At 67.9% G+C, this 14083-nt stretch overlaps 1 protein-coding gene across 1 annotated transcript in view; it reads right to left on the minus strand.

Moving 5' to 3' along the window:
• LOC311616198 (metallophosphoesterase domain-containing protein 1-like) overlaps positions 1-14083 on the minus strand; it is a gene marked incomplete at its 3' end in the record, with an annotated part of 35665 nt that overhangs the window by 18733 nt on the left and 2849 nt on the right. The window contains exon 2 of the mRNA XM_084907470.1: positions 6474-6794. Within this exon, the coding sequence (XP_084763596.1) occupies positions 6474-6794 (321 nt within the window). The remainder of the gene's footprint in view (positions 1-6473; positions 6795-14083) is intronic.

Consider the following 14083-nt stretch of genomic DNA (forward strand, 5'->3'; position numbering starts at 1 on the left):
ACCTGTGCTGTATAATAATGAGGGCGAGGTTTCTCACCCCACAGCACAGGCTTCTGGGGTGCTATCGACCCCAGCGAGACCACGAGGACTGACGCCCATGGCCCGGCTGACAGAAGTGGGCCCAGGGCAGGGCACACCCAGGGGAGCCACCGTGAAACAGGGGGGGAGGGAGGGGTTCCCAGGAACACTCAGAACAGAGGCAGGAATCTGAGATGGTCTGACCACCCGAGAGCACAGGCTTGGGGGGTGAGGGGGTGCGGGGGGAGAAAGCAGCCCAGAACCAGGAGACCAGGCTCAAACCCAGCCCGGCACTGGCCACTCAGGTGTGGCCGTAAGCCAAACCCTGGGCCTGCCCCAGGAACCCGGAGGGCACAGTTCGATGCCCGGTCAGGGCACAGGCCCGGGTTGCGGGCTCAATCCCCAATAGATCCATGGTCCTCTCTCATCACTGGTGTTTCTATCTCTCTCTCCCTCTTCCTTCCTCTCTGAAATCCATAAAAACAAATTTACAAAAAGAATAAAATAAAATAAAACCCACGTGGCCCTGGTCTGCGTGTCTGTGAAATGGAGCGGCCTCGCTGAGCAAACACCGGAAAATGGAAAAGCCGCAGGGCGTGCAGCCGGGTGCCAGAGCCTCTGGCAGCGAGGACGCGGGGCGGGTGGCCGGTCCCGGGGACCATGCAGCCCCCTCCCCGCTCCGCCCCCCCCTCCCCGCTCCGCCCCCCCCTCCCCCCTCCCCGCTCCGCCCCCCCCTCCCCCCTCCCTGCTCCGCCCCCCCTCCCCCCCCCCACTCCGTGCCCACCCCCCCCCCCGCTCCGTGCCCACCCCGCCTCTCAGTGAAGGACTGCCAGGCTCCCGGCCCCTCACACATGCAATGACATCTCCACGCACGGCCCTCCAAACGGGGAGCCGCTTGAGGAGGCCGTGGTGTTTAAATCTAATTACTCGGCAAGCCAAAAGCAGGCCCGATCAGTTACATAAATACTTTTACAGTCATCTTTCTAATTACCCTTTTTTTTTTCAGACAATATACTTCAAAGAAATTTAATTAACACCTTACACGCGACGTGGGTTCAGCATGCTGATGTGCAGGGCGTGAGCACGCTCAGTCCCCGCAGCCGCAGGCCGAGCCCCCCAGCCCCGCCCCGGCCAGCAGCCACGAGCCCGCCCACCGACCCCGGCCCTCGGCCGTGACGGAGGGGCCGCTGGGCCCGGTGAGAATCCCAGCAGATCCCAGCAGGGCGGCGCTGGCCCAGCCCGGAGCGGGAGAACACTCCGAGTCCGGTGATGACCAACAGGGGGAGCCGGGAGCTCCTCCTCTCCCCTCCTCACTCATTCATCCCCTCACTCATTCATTCCCTCTTCATTCAGCACGGTGCCTCCGCCCACTCCTGTGAGCCAGCCCGCGCTCAGGGCTGGGGCCACAGGGACGCACCATGCCCGACCCCAGGCCAGGAGACCCTCACGTGGCCAGACAGTAAAGCCACAGCTTCCGTGGGGCAGCAGCCAGGCTGGGGGCCGGGGAAAGAGCAGTCCTCCCGCCACTCCTCTGTCCTCGGGGTCCCTCCCGCTCCTCCCCTCCCCGCCCCCACATGGCCCATATGACCGAGGCGCTGGCCCTGCCCCACCTGCCCCACGCGGCTGACTGAACCCAGGGCAGCCATTCACATCCGAGCTACTGGCCTGGCACAGGCCGTGAGTGACCAATCAATGTCCCTCCCTCACTCACTCCTTCACCCGCACACGGAGGCTGTGAGAGCCGAGCCAAGGGGACAAAAGGGAGCGAGGAAAGCCAGAGGCCACTGCACCCCCCAGTCTCTGTCCTGCGAGGCCCTGGGGGCAGCCACCCGCACAGCACAGCGAGGGCTCTCGGGAGCTCCCGTCACCCGGCCCGGTCTCCGCGGTGGGAGCCGCCGCCTGGAGCTGTGCAGCTGGCTCTGGCTCTTTAATTAACTCCGTTCTCATTCCCTCCACCCCGCGGCTTCGGAGCTCCTGAGCGAGAGCGTGCAAGCCTCCTCATCCCGGATCAGAAATGAGACTCTGGTTTCCGGCATGTCCTCCGGCTGTCTGGATTATAACGACGGGCCGTGTGAGGGCCCCGGGAACAGAGCTCATGGCCGCTGGGCGGGCGCTCTCCCCCCCCCCCCTGCCTCCCTCGGGCACCTGCCCGGTGCCAGCAGGGCGGGGCTGCAGGGCGGGGCTGCAGGGCGGGGCTGCAGGGCGGGGGGGGGGGGGGGCTGCAGGGCGGGGCTGCAGGTGTGCTCATGCCCGTGAGGAAACCGAGGCTCCGGAAAGACTGCCTGGACCCCCACGATGGGGGTCCCCAAATTCACACGAGGCTGGACTATGGCAAGGTCCTCATTCATTTCCTTCCGTCAATCTATGAATGCTTCCTCTCTCTCTCTCTCTCTCTCTCTCTCTCTCTTTTAATCCTCAACCGAGGAGGCAAGATATTTTTCCCATTGAATTTTTTTAGAGAGAGTGGAAGTGAGGGGGAAGGGGCAGCGAGAGGAGAGAGAGAGAGAGAAACATTGATGTGAGAGAGACACATGGATTGTGCCTCCCACAGATGCCCTGACAGGGGGCGGGGACTGAACCTGCAACCCAGGTACGTGCCCTTGACCGGAAAGCGAGCCCAAGACCCTCGGGTGTGCAGGTGGCCGCTCTAACCCCTGAGCCAACCAGCCAGGCCTGGACAAATGCTGATTTGTGCCTCTTACAGGACAGGCACCTGCTAGGCTCAGGGATGCGCCTGTGGCCGGGACGCCCACGGGACTCACACGGAGCTCCAGAACCAGCTGTGCCGGAGGGGAGGACTGAGGACGGAACGCGAACAGCCTCAGCGTGGGGAGCCGGAGAGCACAGGAGAGGAGAGCGCGGGAGAGCCCGACGGGCACCTGCTGCTGGACCCAGCTGTGCCTGAAGCCGGGTCCTCGCCACGAGCCTGTAAACTCCCTTTTATCCTGAAGACCGTCTGAGTTGGGTTTCGGACACTCGGAATGGCAAAACCCCCGTGAACACCGGGGTCACGGGGGCCCTCAGTGACCGAGGCCGGGAAGTGAGGCCCAGGTCCAAGGGCGCAGCCAGGACGGTAAAGAGCAGGTCTGAGCCTGGGGCTCCGCCGCAGGAAGCGGGCGTCTAGCCCAGCGCCTTCCTGTGACAATGACAACAGAACCGAACGAAGGCAGTTCTAGCTCCGCTGGGAGGGCCGGGAGGCTAAGGGGCCGCCTGGGCCAGCCCACAGGGGCACTCCCCAGCATGCTCGGAGGGGCTCCGCCAACAGGACCCTTTAAAACACATGTGTCAAACACAAGGCCCGCGGGCCAAATCCAGCCCGCCAGGCCTTGCAATGTGGCCAGCACCGCGCTGTCATCACTGCACTCCGCTGTCAGTTTATGACATTGTCAGTTTATGACTGTTCAGTAAACCATTCGGCCCGCGATTTAGGCTGGATTTTAGATTTTGGCCCCTTCTCTGATTGAGTTCGACACCCCTACTTTAAAAGCCAGTGAGCAGCCGAAACCAGTTTGGCTCAGTGGATAGAGCATCGGTCTGCGGACTGAAGGGTCCCGGGTTCGATTCCGGTCAAGGGCATGTACATTGGTTGCGGGCACATCCCCAGTAGGGAGTGTGCAGGAGGCAGCAGATGGATGATTCTCTCTCATCGATGTTTCTAACTCTCTATCCCTCTCTCTTCCTCTCTGTAAAAAATCAATAAAATATAAAATTTAAAGCCAGCGAGCAGAGGCGCTATGCCTGGCGCCAGCCTGGAGCCCCCGTAAGGCGGGTCCCAGGAGAACCCAGTCCCTCCAGCACCACCCGCCCCCGCCTTCTCCCCGACCACGGGGCCACGCGCCCTCCTGCCCGCCCAGCGCGGAGGACGGGGGCTGCGGGGGCTCCCCAGGTCCCCGTGGGGGTTTTCGGCCCCAGGGGGAGGGGGCGCAGGCCCAGAGATTCCTGACTGAGGCTCAGGCAGCCTGTGACCGCCGGGCCTCCGGGGCCCCGGCGTGAATCACGGCTGCCTCGGAGGCCACGTTCGGGCTGTCGCTGTTGTTATTAAATATAAATTGTGGGTTTATTCAATGAGGCCCCTCACTCCCCGGCCCGCAGACAAAGCCCGGAGCGGCGATCCATCAGGGGCGGGGAGTGGCTTCCGCTGCGCGGGTCCCTCTGCGGAGGCTCCATGGAAACCCGCGCCCGCCGGCAGTCACACGCTCCCCGAGTCCGGGCTGGGATCTGAGGGAGGGGAGGGTGGAGGGAGCACCCCACGTCCCCGCATGACCCTGGCTCTCGCGGCTTTGGGCACAGTGTGTTTCAGGCCTGGCTGGCCCGCGGGCAGCGAGGGAGCACTGGATGGGGAGTCCGGAACCAGACTTGGTGCCTGGTCTTCCTGTGCCCGGCCCAATCCCAGCCACCTCTGAGCCCACTGCCCACGGAGGCCCGGAGCCTGGCCGCAGAGGGCAGCGCAGAGCGGGCCAGGAGGGAGGGGGCGGGCAGGCCCGAGTGAATCTGCTCCGACCACTCCTTGTGGTGAGACCACAGGAAGCCACAGCGTCTCCACAGACTGCCTGCGGCCGTACCTCAGGCCCTGAGCCCGTACGACACGTGTGCGTCTGCCACCGGCCAGGGCCCCGCTCGGCAGGCGCAGGGGCGAGGACGGAAGTGGCAGAGGCAGGATTCAAACCCGGCGCACCGCGTGCATTTCTAGCCAGTGTGCTAAGCAGCTGCTCACTCACATCGAATGAATGAAGGAAGGAATGAGTGAGTGAGCGAATGGGCAAAGGAGCAGGCAGCCCACAGCTGCCCGTGGGTCCAATGGGAGAGGTACCCCCTGTGCACCCTCCGCCCAGCGGTGGCTGCTGAGCTCCAGGTGCCCCTTGCTCCAGCCCCTGCCAGCTCACTGCCCCACGCATCCTCCTCTGGGTCTCAACCCAGAAGCCTCACTCCCCACAGGGTCCTGCCCCGCCCCTGGCCCTGTGCCTCCCGGCCTAGGCCTTCCTGGTTCCCCCGCTCTGAGCTGGGACCAGGCCGCCTGGGTGCCCGCGGGCTGGGGCAAAGGTGCGGTCACTGACAGCTCTGCCTGGCACTGCACGGCCTCCGGGCACCATGGGTGGTGCCTGCGGACCCCTCTGGGCATGCGCCCGGCCACAAACAGCCCAGCCAGCTCCCCACGGCGGCAGGGCTGTCGGGCACCCAGGGCCTCAGGAGGGCACGTCCAGGAGGCCTCTCTGCCCGCGTAAGCTCCCAGGGCACAGTGTGCCTGAGACCCAGGCCGCCTCCTCCCAGCCCTGCCAGTCCCTCCGGCCCTAACACAGAAGCTGGAGGCCGTCCCCCAGCAGAAATCCACCAAAACTGCAGCCGGCAGCTGCTGCCCACGCCGGCCCCAGCCCCGGGGAGACGGGCCTTCTCCAGGCGCATGCCTGCGGCGCTGGGACAGCCGGCTCGGAGGCCCCGCCTCCTCCTGGGAACACCGCCCGGTGCCGCTGTCACAGCGGGGCCAGGGCAGCGCCCCTCCCCACCCCTCCCCGCCGGGCGTCCCTCAAGGCCCCCCCTTCCCCGGAGGTGGTGCTTCGTGGCCGCAGTGGGACCTGGTGGCCAGCAGGGCTGCTCTGGGCACCGTGCCTGTCACAGCTCTGACCGCCTGTGCCGGCACTCACCCACACGCCTTCAGGGTCTCAGGCTCCTGGAAACACCCTGCTTTCTCCAGGGAAACCCGCGGGCCGGGCGGGAGGAGGAGGGAAGGCAGCCAGCCGGGACAGGGCCTGGTCTGACCCTGCCCTGGGCCTCGGTCTCCCCATCGGTGCAACGAGGAAGATGGCTTACACCGGGGGGGGGGGGGGGGGGGGGGGGGGGGGGGGGCTTAAACCCAAATACCAAGAAGGGGAAGTTGGGCCTCAGCCCGCACCCCCTCCCCCCCTCCCCGGGCTGCACAAGGGCCTGGGGCCGGGTTGCCAGAAGCCTGGACGTTCATATGCAATCACCTCATTTTTTTTTTTTTGTATTTATAAAACATTCTCCAGTCCAAACGACACAGGACTCCAGGCCAGAACCAGCCCCACTGACCATCACTCCCCACTCCCCTCCCTCCCCTCCCCTCCCTCTCTCCCTGCGGAGATCCTGGCACACACCCCCCCCCCCCCCCCATCGAGAAGGCTGGGTGCAGCAGCCAGGTGGAGAGCCCACCCGGCCGGCCACCCGGCCACCCACCTCCCAGGCCCCTCACCCTCCAGACCCCCCACCTCCCAGGCCCCCACCCCCCAAGCCCCCCGTCCCCAGGTCCCCCACCCCCTCCGACCCCCACCCTCCAGGCCTCCCGCTCCCCCAGACCCCTCACCCCCCTAGCCCCCACCCCCAGCCCCTCCCCCAGGCCCCCCACCCCTCAGGCCCCCCAGTCCCTAGCCCCCGCCCCCAGCCCCCTCCCCAGGCCCCCGCCCCTCAGGCCCCCGCCCCCAGGCCCGCCGACCGGCACTCACATCTGCACGTGGGGCGGCTGGAAGCGGCCCTGGTTGATGTTGTAGAAGGTGAAGGCCTGCGTGGGGTTGGCGCTGTACTCGTCCACCTCGACGGCGAGCCGGCCGTGCTGGTGCCGCCGCGGGGCCATCCCGTGGGGCTGCGGGAAGGCCATGCCCAGGCCGCAGGGCAGCAGGGCCAGCGCCTCGGCCTTCAGGGCGCCGGCGTCCCACCTAGCGCGCCACATGGGCCCGCGCCGGCCGCCCGGGCATCTCCCGCCGCCGCCGCCGGGCCCGCGGACCTGGAGCAGACAGGAGACGGAGCAGAACCGTGCGACAGTTAATCTGTTTGGGATTTGCTTTATTTAATGTCAGATGAAGATTTAGAAAGAGGGGGAGGGCGGGGGGCGGGGGGAAAACAGTCGTACAGCTCAAAAACTCATTACAAATCTTTCCAACTCAGCAGTTTGATGAATATACTTTGGTAAAAAGAAAAGGGGAAGGAGGGAGGGGACAAAAGAAAGCCCGCCGGGCGGGGGTGGCGGCTGGCGTGGTCCGACACGCTCACATACCTCAGGCTCCCTCTGCCTCTGGCAAAGCCCGAGCCACCGCTGGGCCCGGCGGGAGGGCTGGAGCGCTGCCAACAGGTGAGGTGAGCTTCTCCGCTCCAAACCGGAGCAGGGGGGATCCCCTCCACCCAGCCCTCCCTCGGACCCGGACGCACCCCCTCCCCAGGCCCCACACCCACCCTGCAAGCCCCGGCAGGTGGGCGGCAGCGCGTTCCTCCCGGCACCCATCTGCCCGGAGCCGGGAGCAGAGGGAGTTTCCCGGCAGGCAGCCCTCTGAGGCTCCCCCTGCTCGGGCCCGGCCCCCGCTCCGGCTCCCGCCCGGCCCCCGCTCCGGCTCCCGCTCCGGCCCCGGCTCCCGCCCAGCCCCCGCTCCGGCTCCCGCTCCGGCTCCCGCCCGGCTCCCGCTCCGGCTGCTGCTCCCGCTCCGGGTGGCCGCGGAGGGGCGGGTGGGAGCGGGGAATCCACCTTCACCAAAACCCTCCCCGACGCCTTCCTAAGCCTCTCAGGGACCCAGTCCCCTGGATCCACTCAGAACCACAGCTCCTGGCACGGTCCGCACTGGTTGGGTTTGTGTCATTGGAAAGTGGGGTTTGCATGGGAACCACCCGCGACCGTGGTGTGAGGCCCACACCGCCCCCACCCCCCCCCGCCAGGCCCCGGCGCCTCCTCCCCAGGCCACGCGCCCCGTGGCTCCGTCCCTCCGTGGCTCCGTCCCTCGTGGCTCGGCGCCATCGTCACCATTGGAACCACGTAAGAGGAAACGCCTGAACGCGCGTGGTTCTGTCCCGCGTGTGGCCACTCCGTGCGCCCGGCACTAACCACGGAGGACACGGCGTGGTGCAAGCGCTCCGGCCGGTCACAGCCCAGCCACGCCGAACAAAGAAAACCCCCTTCACTGCGCGGTGGAAAAAGGACCCACACGGTCAGAACACAAATGAGCTCAGAAAACGACAAAATTAGAGGCTGAGAGCATTCTGGTCAGAGCACGGGAGGAATGGGCTAGTGATGCTAAAAGGAACCTCACAATCCCGGCCACACAAGGTGCAACAGCGGATCCTCTCTCCAAGCCCCTCGCACACACAGAGCACGTCCCGGCTCACAGCACAGCCCCCCCGCCCCCGAGAAAACTGGCCTCCCCGCGGCGAGCCTGTCTGAGCGAGCGGCTCCATCGGAGTGCCCCCCCCCACATGGACATGGCGGGGTGGCCTCGGAGTGGGCGCCCGGGGTCCTGGCCCCGGACTCACAGAGCCAATTGGGGGAAGTTGGGGAGAAGCCTCGGGCAGCAGAAGCCGAGGTCCAGAGCTGCCACAACCCAGATCTGCCTCGTACCGATCTGTTGTGTGACCTCAGGCCGACTTCCCACCCTCTCTGAGCTTCCTCGGCCTCCTGTTCCGGAGAACTCGTTTGGAAAGCAGAGCCTCGCCTCCCAGGACAGCCGTGCAGGCTCCGGGAATGGGGGCCCTGACCCGGTGCCTGGCGGGCGCCCGGGCCCAGCTGACACCGGCAGTTACTCTGCGATCACCATTCCGCTCCCCTGCCTGTGTGCGGAGGCCCGTGTGCGGGAGGGAGGCCCGTGTGCGGAGGCCGTGTGCGGAGGCCCGTGTGCGGGAGGGAGGCCCGTGTGCAGGGACTTGTGTGTGGAGGCCCGTGCATGGAGGCCCGTGTGGGGAGGCCCGTGTGCAGAAGGGAGGCCCGTGTGGGGAGGCCCGTGTGCGGAGGCCGTGTGTGGAGGCCTGGGGGAGCAGGGCCGCCGGGGCGGGGCCTCTGAGGTGCGGGGTGTCGGTGTGAGGAAAGGGGCAGCTCCAGGAGCCCTGGGCACCCAGATCCTCTCACACGCCTGCCGCCACGCCCCTGCTCTGCACCTGCCATGCTGTTCTGCGGGGACCACGCTGCTCTGTGGGGACACGACTGCTCTGCGGGGACCACGCTGCTCTGCGGGGACACGGCTGCTCTGCGGGGACACGGCTGCTCTGGGGGGACCACGCTGCTCTGCGGGGACACGCTGCTCTGCGGGGACCACGCTGCTCTGCGGGGACACGACTGCTCTGCGGGGACCACGCTGCTCTGCGGGGACCACACGGCTCTGCACCCTGCCACGCTGCTCTGCGGGGACACGGCTGCTCTGGGGGGACCACGCTGCTCTTCGGGACCACGCTGCTCTGCGGGGACCACACTGCTCTGCGGAGACCACGCTGCTCTGCGGGGACACGGCTGCTCTGGGGGGACCACGCTGCTCTGGGGGGACCACGCTGCTCTGGGGGGACCACGCTGCTCTGCGGGGAAACGGCTGCTCTGGGGGGACCACGCTGCTCTGGGGGGACCACGCTGCTCTGCGGGGACCACGCTGCTCTGCGGGGACCACGCTGCTCTGCGGGGACCACGCTGCTCTGCGGGGACACGGCTGCTCTGGGGTGACCACGCTGCTCTGGGGGACCACGCTGCTCTGCGGGGACCACGCTGCTCTGCGGGGACACGGCTGCTCTGCGGGGACCACGCTGCTCTGCGGGGACCACGCTGTTCTGCGGGGACACGGCTGCTCTGCGGGGACACGACTGCTCTGCGGGGACACGGCTGCTCTGCGGGGACCACGCTGCTCTACGGGGACCACGCTGCTCTGCGGGGACACGGCTGCTCTGCGGGACACGGCTGCTCTGCGGGGACCACGCTGCTCTGCGGGGACCACGCTGCTCTGCGGGGACCACGCTGCTCTGCGGGGACACGGCTGCTCTGGGGGGACCACGCTGCTCCCCACACTGCTCTGCGGGGACCACGCTGCTCTGCGGGGACACGGCTGCTCTGGGGGGACCACGCTGCTCTGCGGGGACCACGCTGCTCTGCGGGGACCACGCTGCTCTGCGGGGACACGGCTGCTCTGGGGGGACCACGCTGCTCTGCGGGGACCACGCTGCTCTGCGGGGACCACGCTGCTCTGCGGGGACACGGCTGCTCTGCGGGGACCACGCTGTTCTGCGGGGACCACGCTGTTCTGCGGGGACACGGCTGCTCTGCGGGGACACGGCTGCTCTGCGGGGACACGGCTGCTCTGCGGGGACCACGCTGCTCTGCGGGGACCACGCTGCTCTGCGGGGACACGGCTGCTCTGGGGGGACCACGCTGCTCTGCGGGGACACGGCTGCTCTGGGGGGACCACGCTGCTCTGCGGGGACCACGCTGCTCTGCGGGGACCACGCTGCTCTGGGGGGACCACGCTGCTCTGCGGGGACACGGCTGCTCTGCGGGGACCACGCTGCTCTGCACCCTGCCACGCTGCTCTGCGGGGACACGGCTGCTCTGCGGGGACACGGCTGCTCTGCGGGGACACGGCTGCTCTGCGGGGACCACGCTGCTCTGCGGGGACCACGCTGCTCTGCGGGGACCACGCTGCTCTGGGGGGACCACGCTGCTCTGCGGGGACACGGCTGCCTTGCGGGGACCGGCTGCTCTGGGGGACCACGCTGCTCTGCGGGGACACGGCTGCTCTGGGGGACCACGCTGCTCTGCGGGGACACGGCTGCTCTGGGGGGGACCACGCTGCTCTGCGGGGACCACGCTGCTCTGCGGGGACCACGCTGCTCTGCGGGGACCACGCTGCTCTGGGGGGACCACGCTGCTCTGCGGGGACACGGCTGCTCTGGGGGGACCACGCTGCTCCCCACACTGCTCTGCGGGGACCACGCTGCTCTGCGGGGACACGGCTGCTCTGGGGGGACCAGGCTGCTCTGGGGGGACCACGCTGCTCTGCGGGGACCACGCTGCTCTGCGGGGACCACGCTGCTCTGGGGGGACCACGCTGCTCTGGGGGGACCACGCTGCTCTGCGGGGACCACGCTGCTCTGCGGGGACCACGCTGCTCTGCGGGGACACGGCTGCTCTGGGGGGACCACGCTGCTCTGCGGGGACCACGCTGCTCTGCGGGGACCACGCTGCTCTGCGGGGACACGGCTGCTCTGCGGGGACCACGCTGCTCTGCGGGGACACGGCTGCTCTGCGGGGACACGGCTGCTCTGCGGGGACCACGCTGCTCTGCGGGGACCACGCTGCTCTGCGGGGACCACGCTGCTCTGCGGGGACAGGGCTGCTCTGGGGGGACCACGCTGCTCTGCGGGGACCACGCTGCTCTGCGGGGACCACGCTGCTCTGGGGGGACCACGCTGCTCTGCGGGGACACGGCTGCTCTGCGGGGACCACGCTGCTCTGCACCCTGCCACGCTGCTCTGCGGGGACACGGCTGCTCTGCGGGGACACGGCTGCTCTGCGGGGACCACGCTGCTCTGCGGGGACCACGCTGCTCTGCGGGGACCACGCTGCTCTGCGGGGACACGGCTGCTCTGGGGGGACCACGCTGCTCTGCGGGGACATGGCTGCTCTGGGGGGACCACGCTGCTCTGCGGGGACACGGCTGCTCTGGGGGGACCACGCTGCTCTGCGGGGACCACGCTGCTCTGCAGGGACCACGCTGCTCTGCGGGGACCACGCTGCTCTGGGGGGACCACGCTGCTCTGCGGGGACACGGCTGCTCTGCGGGGACCACGCTGCTCTGCACCCTGCCACGCTGCTCTGCGGGGACACGGCTGCTCTGCGGGGACACGGCTGCTCTGCGGGGACACGGCTGCTCTGGGGGGACCACGCTGCTCTGCGGGGGCCACGGTTGCTCTGCGGGGACCGTGCGCATGGACCTGAGCTGGCGGCTCCCAGCCCAGGCTCTGCACGGAGGGACCGGCAGCTCTGCCGGGAAGGTTAAATGAGGCGATGCGTGCAGACTGCTCCTCGCAGAGCCCAGCACATAGTAAGTGCCCAATAAACACGCTGTTCCTGATTGCATCAGCCCATCCCACCAGGCCTCCTGAATACTGAGTGAGGGAGGGAGGGAAGGAGGGAGGGAGAGACAGGTGCAGGGAGGAGGGAGGATGCAGGGAGGATGGGGGTGGACGGACAGAGTGTCAGAGTGCCAGACTCCCTCCCTGGTGCCAGCTCGGGCCTGGCAGAGGGTGGTGTCGAGAGGGCTCGGCTTAAGGTTGAAGAGCCATCGCCCCCTCCCCTTTCCACCCCGAGAATCCGCAGGAGGCTGGCGGGTGGGCATGGTCCTTATGAAGGGCCCCGGGGGCCTGCACCCACCGGCCGGGGAAGAGGGGAGCCGGGGCTGCTCCGGGGACGCGGCCGGAGAAGGCAGCGCACACGTCCGGCCCCGGGGGCTGCGCGGTGAGAGCCGCGTCCCCATGAAGGGGTTCGCCGCGCCGCGGAGGAATCGGGGAGCGGAGCGCGCGGGAGCGCGGAGCCTCTGTTGACGCCGTTTAATATTTATGGAGCCGCAGCGCGCAGCCAGCGTGCAGACCGGCCATCGCGGAGCGGGAGCCATTCCCACCAACGGCTTCGGCGGGAGCGCCCCCGGGCCGGGACGCAGCGCGCAGGCGGGGGCCGTGAGGAAGAGGCGGAGGTGCCTGCTGTCCAGCAGAGTGACCCTGGGCCGGTCACAGGTCCCGCTGCACCGCGGGAGCCTCCGGAGCCAGGGTGGGGGAGAGGACCTGGGGAGGAGGTGGGGGGTGTGATGGCCCACGCAGACTCAGGCTCACTGGCCTCCACGGCCGGCCCTCCTGCGGCCCCCGTTCCCGGGGCAGAAAGAGCAGGAAAAGCACGGCAGCCACGGCCCTCACCGGGGGTGGGGAGGGGCAGTAAAGTCACCCCCTAAGCAAACACAGAGCTGTTTTCAGAGGAGCAGATGGACCCACAAGGGGCAGAAGGGGTGATGGGGTGACAGGCACCGGGGAAAGGAGGGTGCCTTTTAAGTTGGGTGATAAGAAAGGCCTGTCTGAAGAGGTGACGTCACCACAGAAGCAAAGGCCGAGAGGGAGCCAGGCCTGCCCGGACCCGGGGACAGAGCCGGGGACAGAGCAGGGACAGAGCAGGGGCAGAGCGGGGGCAGAGCGGGGGCAGAGCGGGGGCAGAGCCGGGGCGGAGCCGGGGAAAGAGCCGGGACAGAGCGGGGGCAGAGCCGGGGCAGAGTCGGGGCAGAGCCGGGGACAGAGCGGGGGCAGAGCCGGGGCAGAACCGGGGCAGAGCCGGGGCAGAGGGCACGGCACGTGCAAAGGGCCTGAGGCAGAGGCACGGAGCCTCTCTGGTGCTCTCAGCCTCGGGCTCCTCATGGAGAGGCGCCTAGACTTCCGGATCGAGAGAAGCAGGGCTCAGCTTCGGCTTCAGACGGTGCTGCTGGGCTGTGGGATGCCTGACCTCTCTGCGCTGCCTCCTCCCGGGTCACGGGGGAGAGTGAGCCCCGAGCTGGCCTGGGCAGCCCGGCGGAAAGGCTGGAATTCTGGCTGAGAAACGCCCTCCGCTCGGTAGGGCTCCCTCCTCAGAAGCCCGTCCAGGTGTGGTGGTCCTCGGGGCCAGAGCCCGGCGGGCCAGGGCCTCCGAGAGGCCACGAAGCAGCCAGAGGTGCTGACTGTGCGGACAGCTCACAGAGGAACGAGCTCCCCGAAGGCCCCACAGCCCGGCCAGGCCTCCCCTGCCGCATGGCCCAGGCCCCGCCACACCAGCCCCCAGAACAAAAGTCTTAAACAGGCGTCAACCAATGAGCCAGGAGGTCACGGTTCCATTCCCGGTCAGGGCGCATGCCAGGTGGAGGCTCCGCCCCCAGTGAGGGTGCAGGAGGCAGGCAGTCCATGATTCTCTCTCATCAGTGATGTTTCTATATCTCTCTCCCTCTCCCTTCCTCTCTGAAATCAATAAAAATATATTTTTAAAAAAATAAATAAAAGTCCTAAAAATAAATAAAATAAATAAAAATAATAATAAAAGTCCTGAAACATACTTCTGACCAAAAGACAGCGCCCGCTGCCCCCGGGGAGGCCCGGCTCCTTGGACCAGCACAGCGGGCCTGGCCCGGGCCCCGCCTCCCTCACCCCTCCGGCCCCGCCTCCCTCACCCCTCCGGCCCAGCCTCCCTCACCCCTCCGGCCCCGCCTCCCTCACCCCTCCGGCCCAGCCTCCCTCACCCCTCCGGCCAAGCTCGCCGCTTGGCTTTCCCTGCACACCAGGAGTCCTGCCTCTGAGCCTCCGCTCACGCTGTTCC

This window comes from Pipistrellus hanaki (assembly GCF_964339955.1).
Source record: "Pipistrellus hanaki genome assembly, contig: scaffold_106, whole genome shotgun sequence".
Classification (NCBI taxonomy): Eukaryota; Metazoa; Chordata; class Mammalia; order Chiroptera; family Vespertilionidae; genus Pipistrellus; species Pipistrellus hanaki.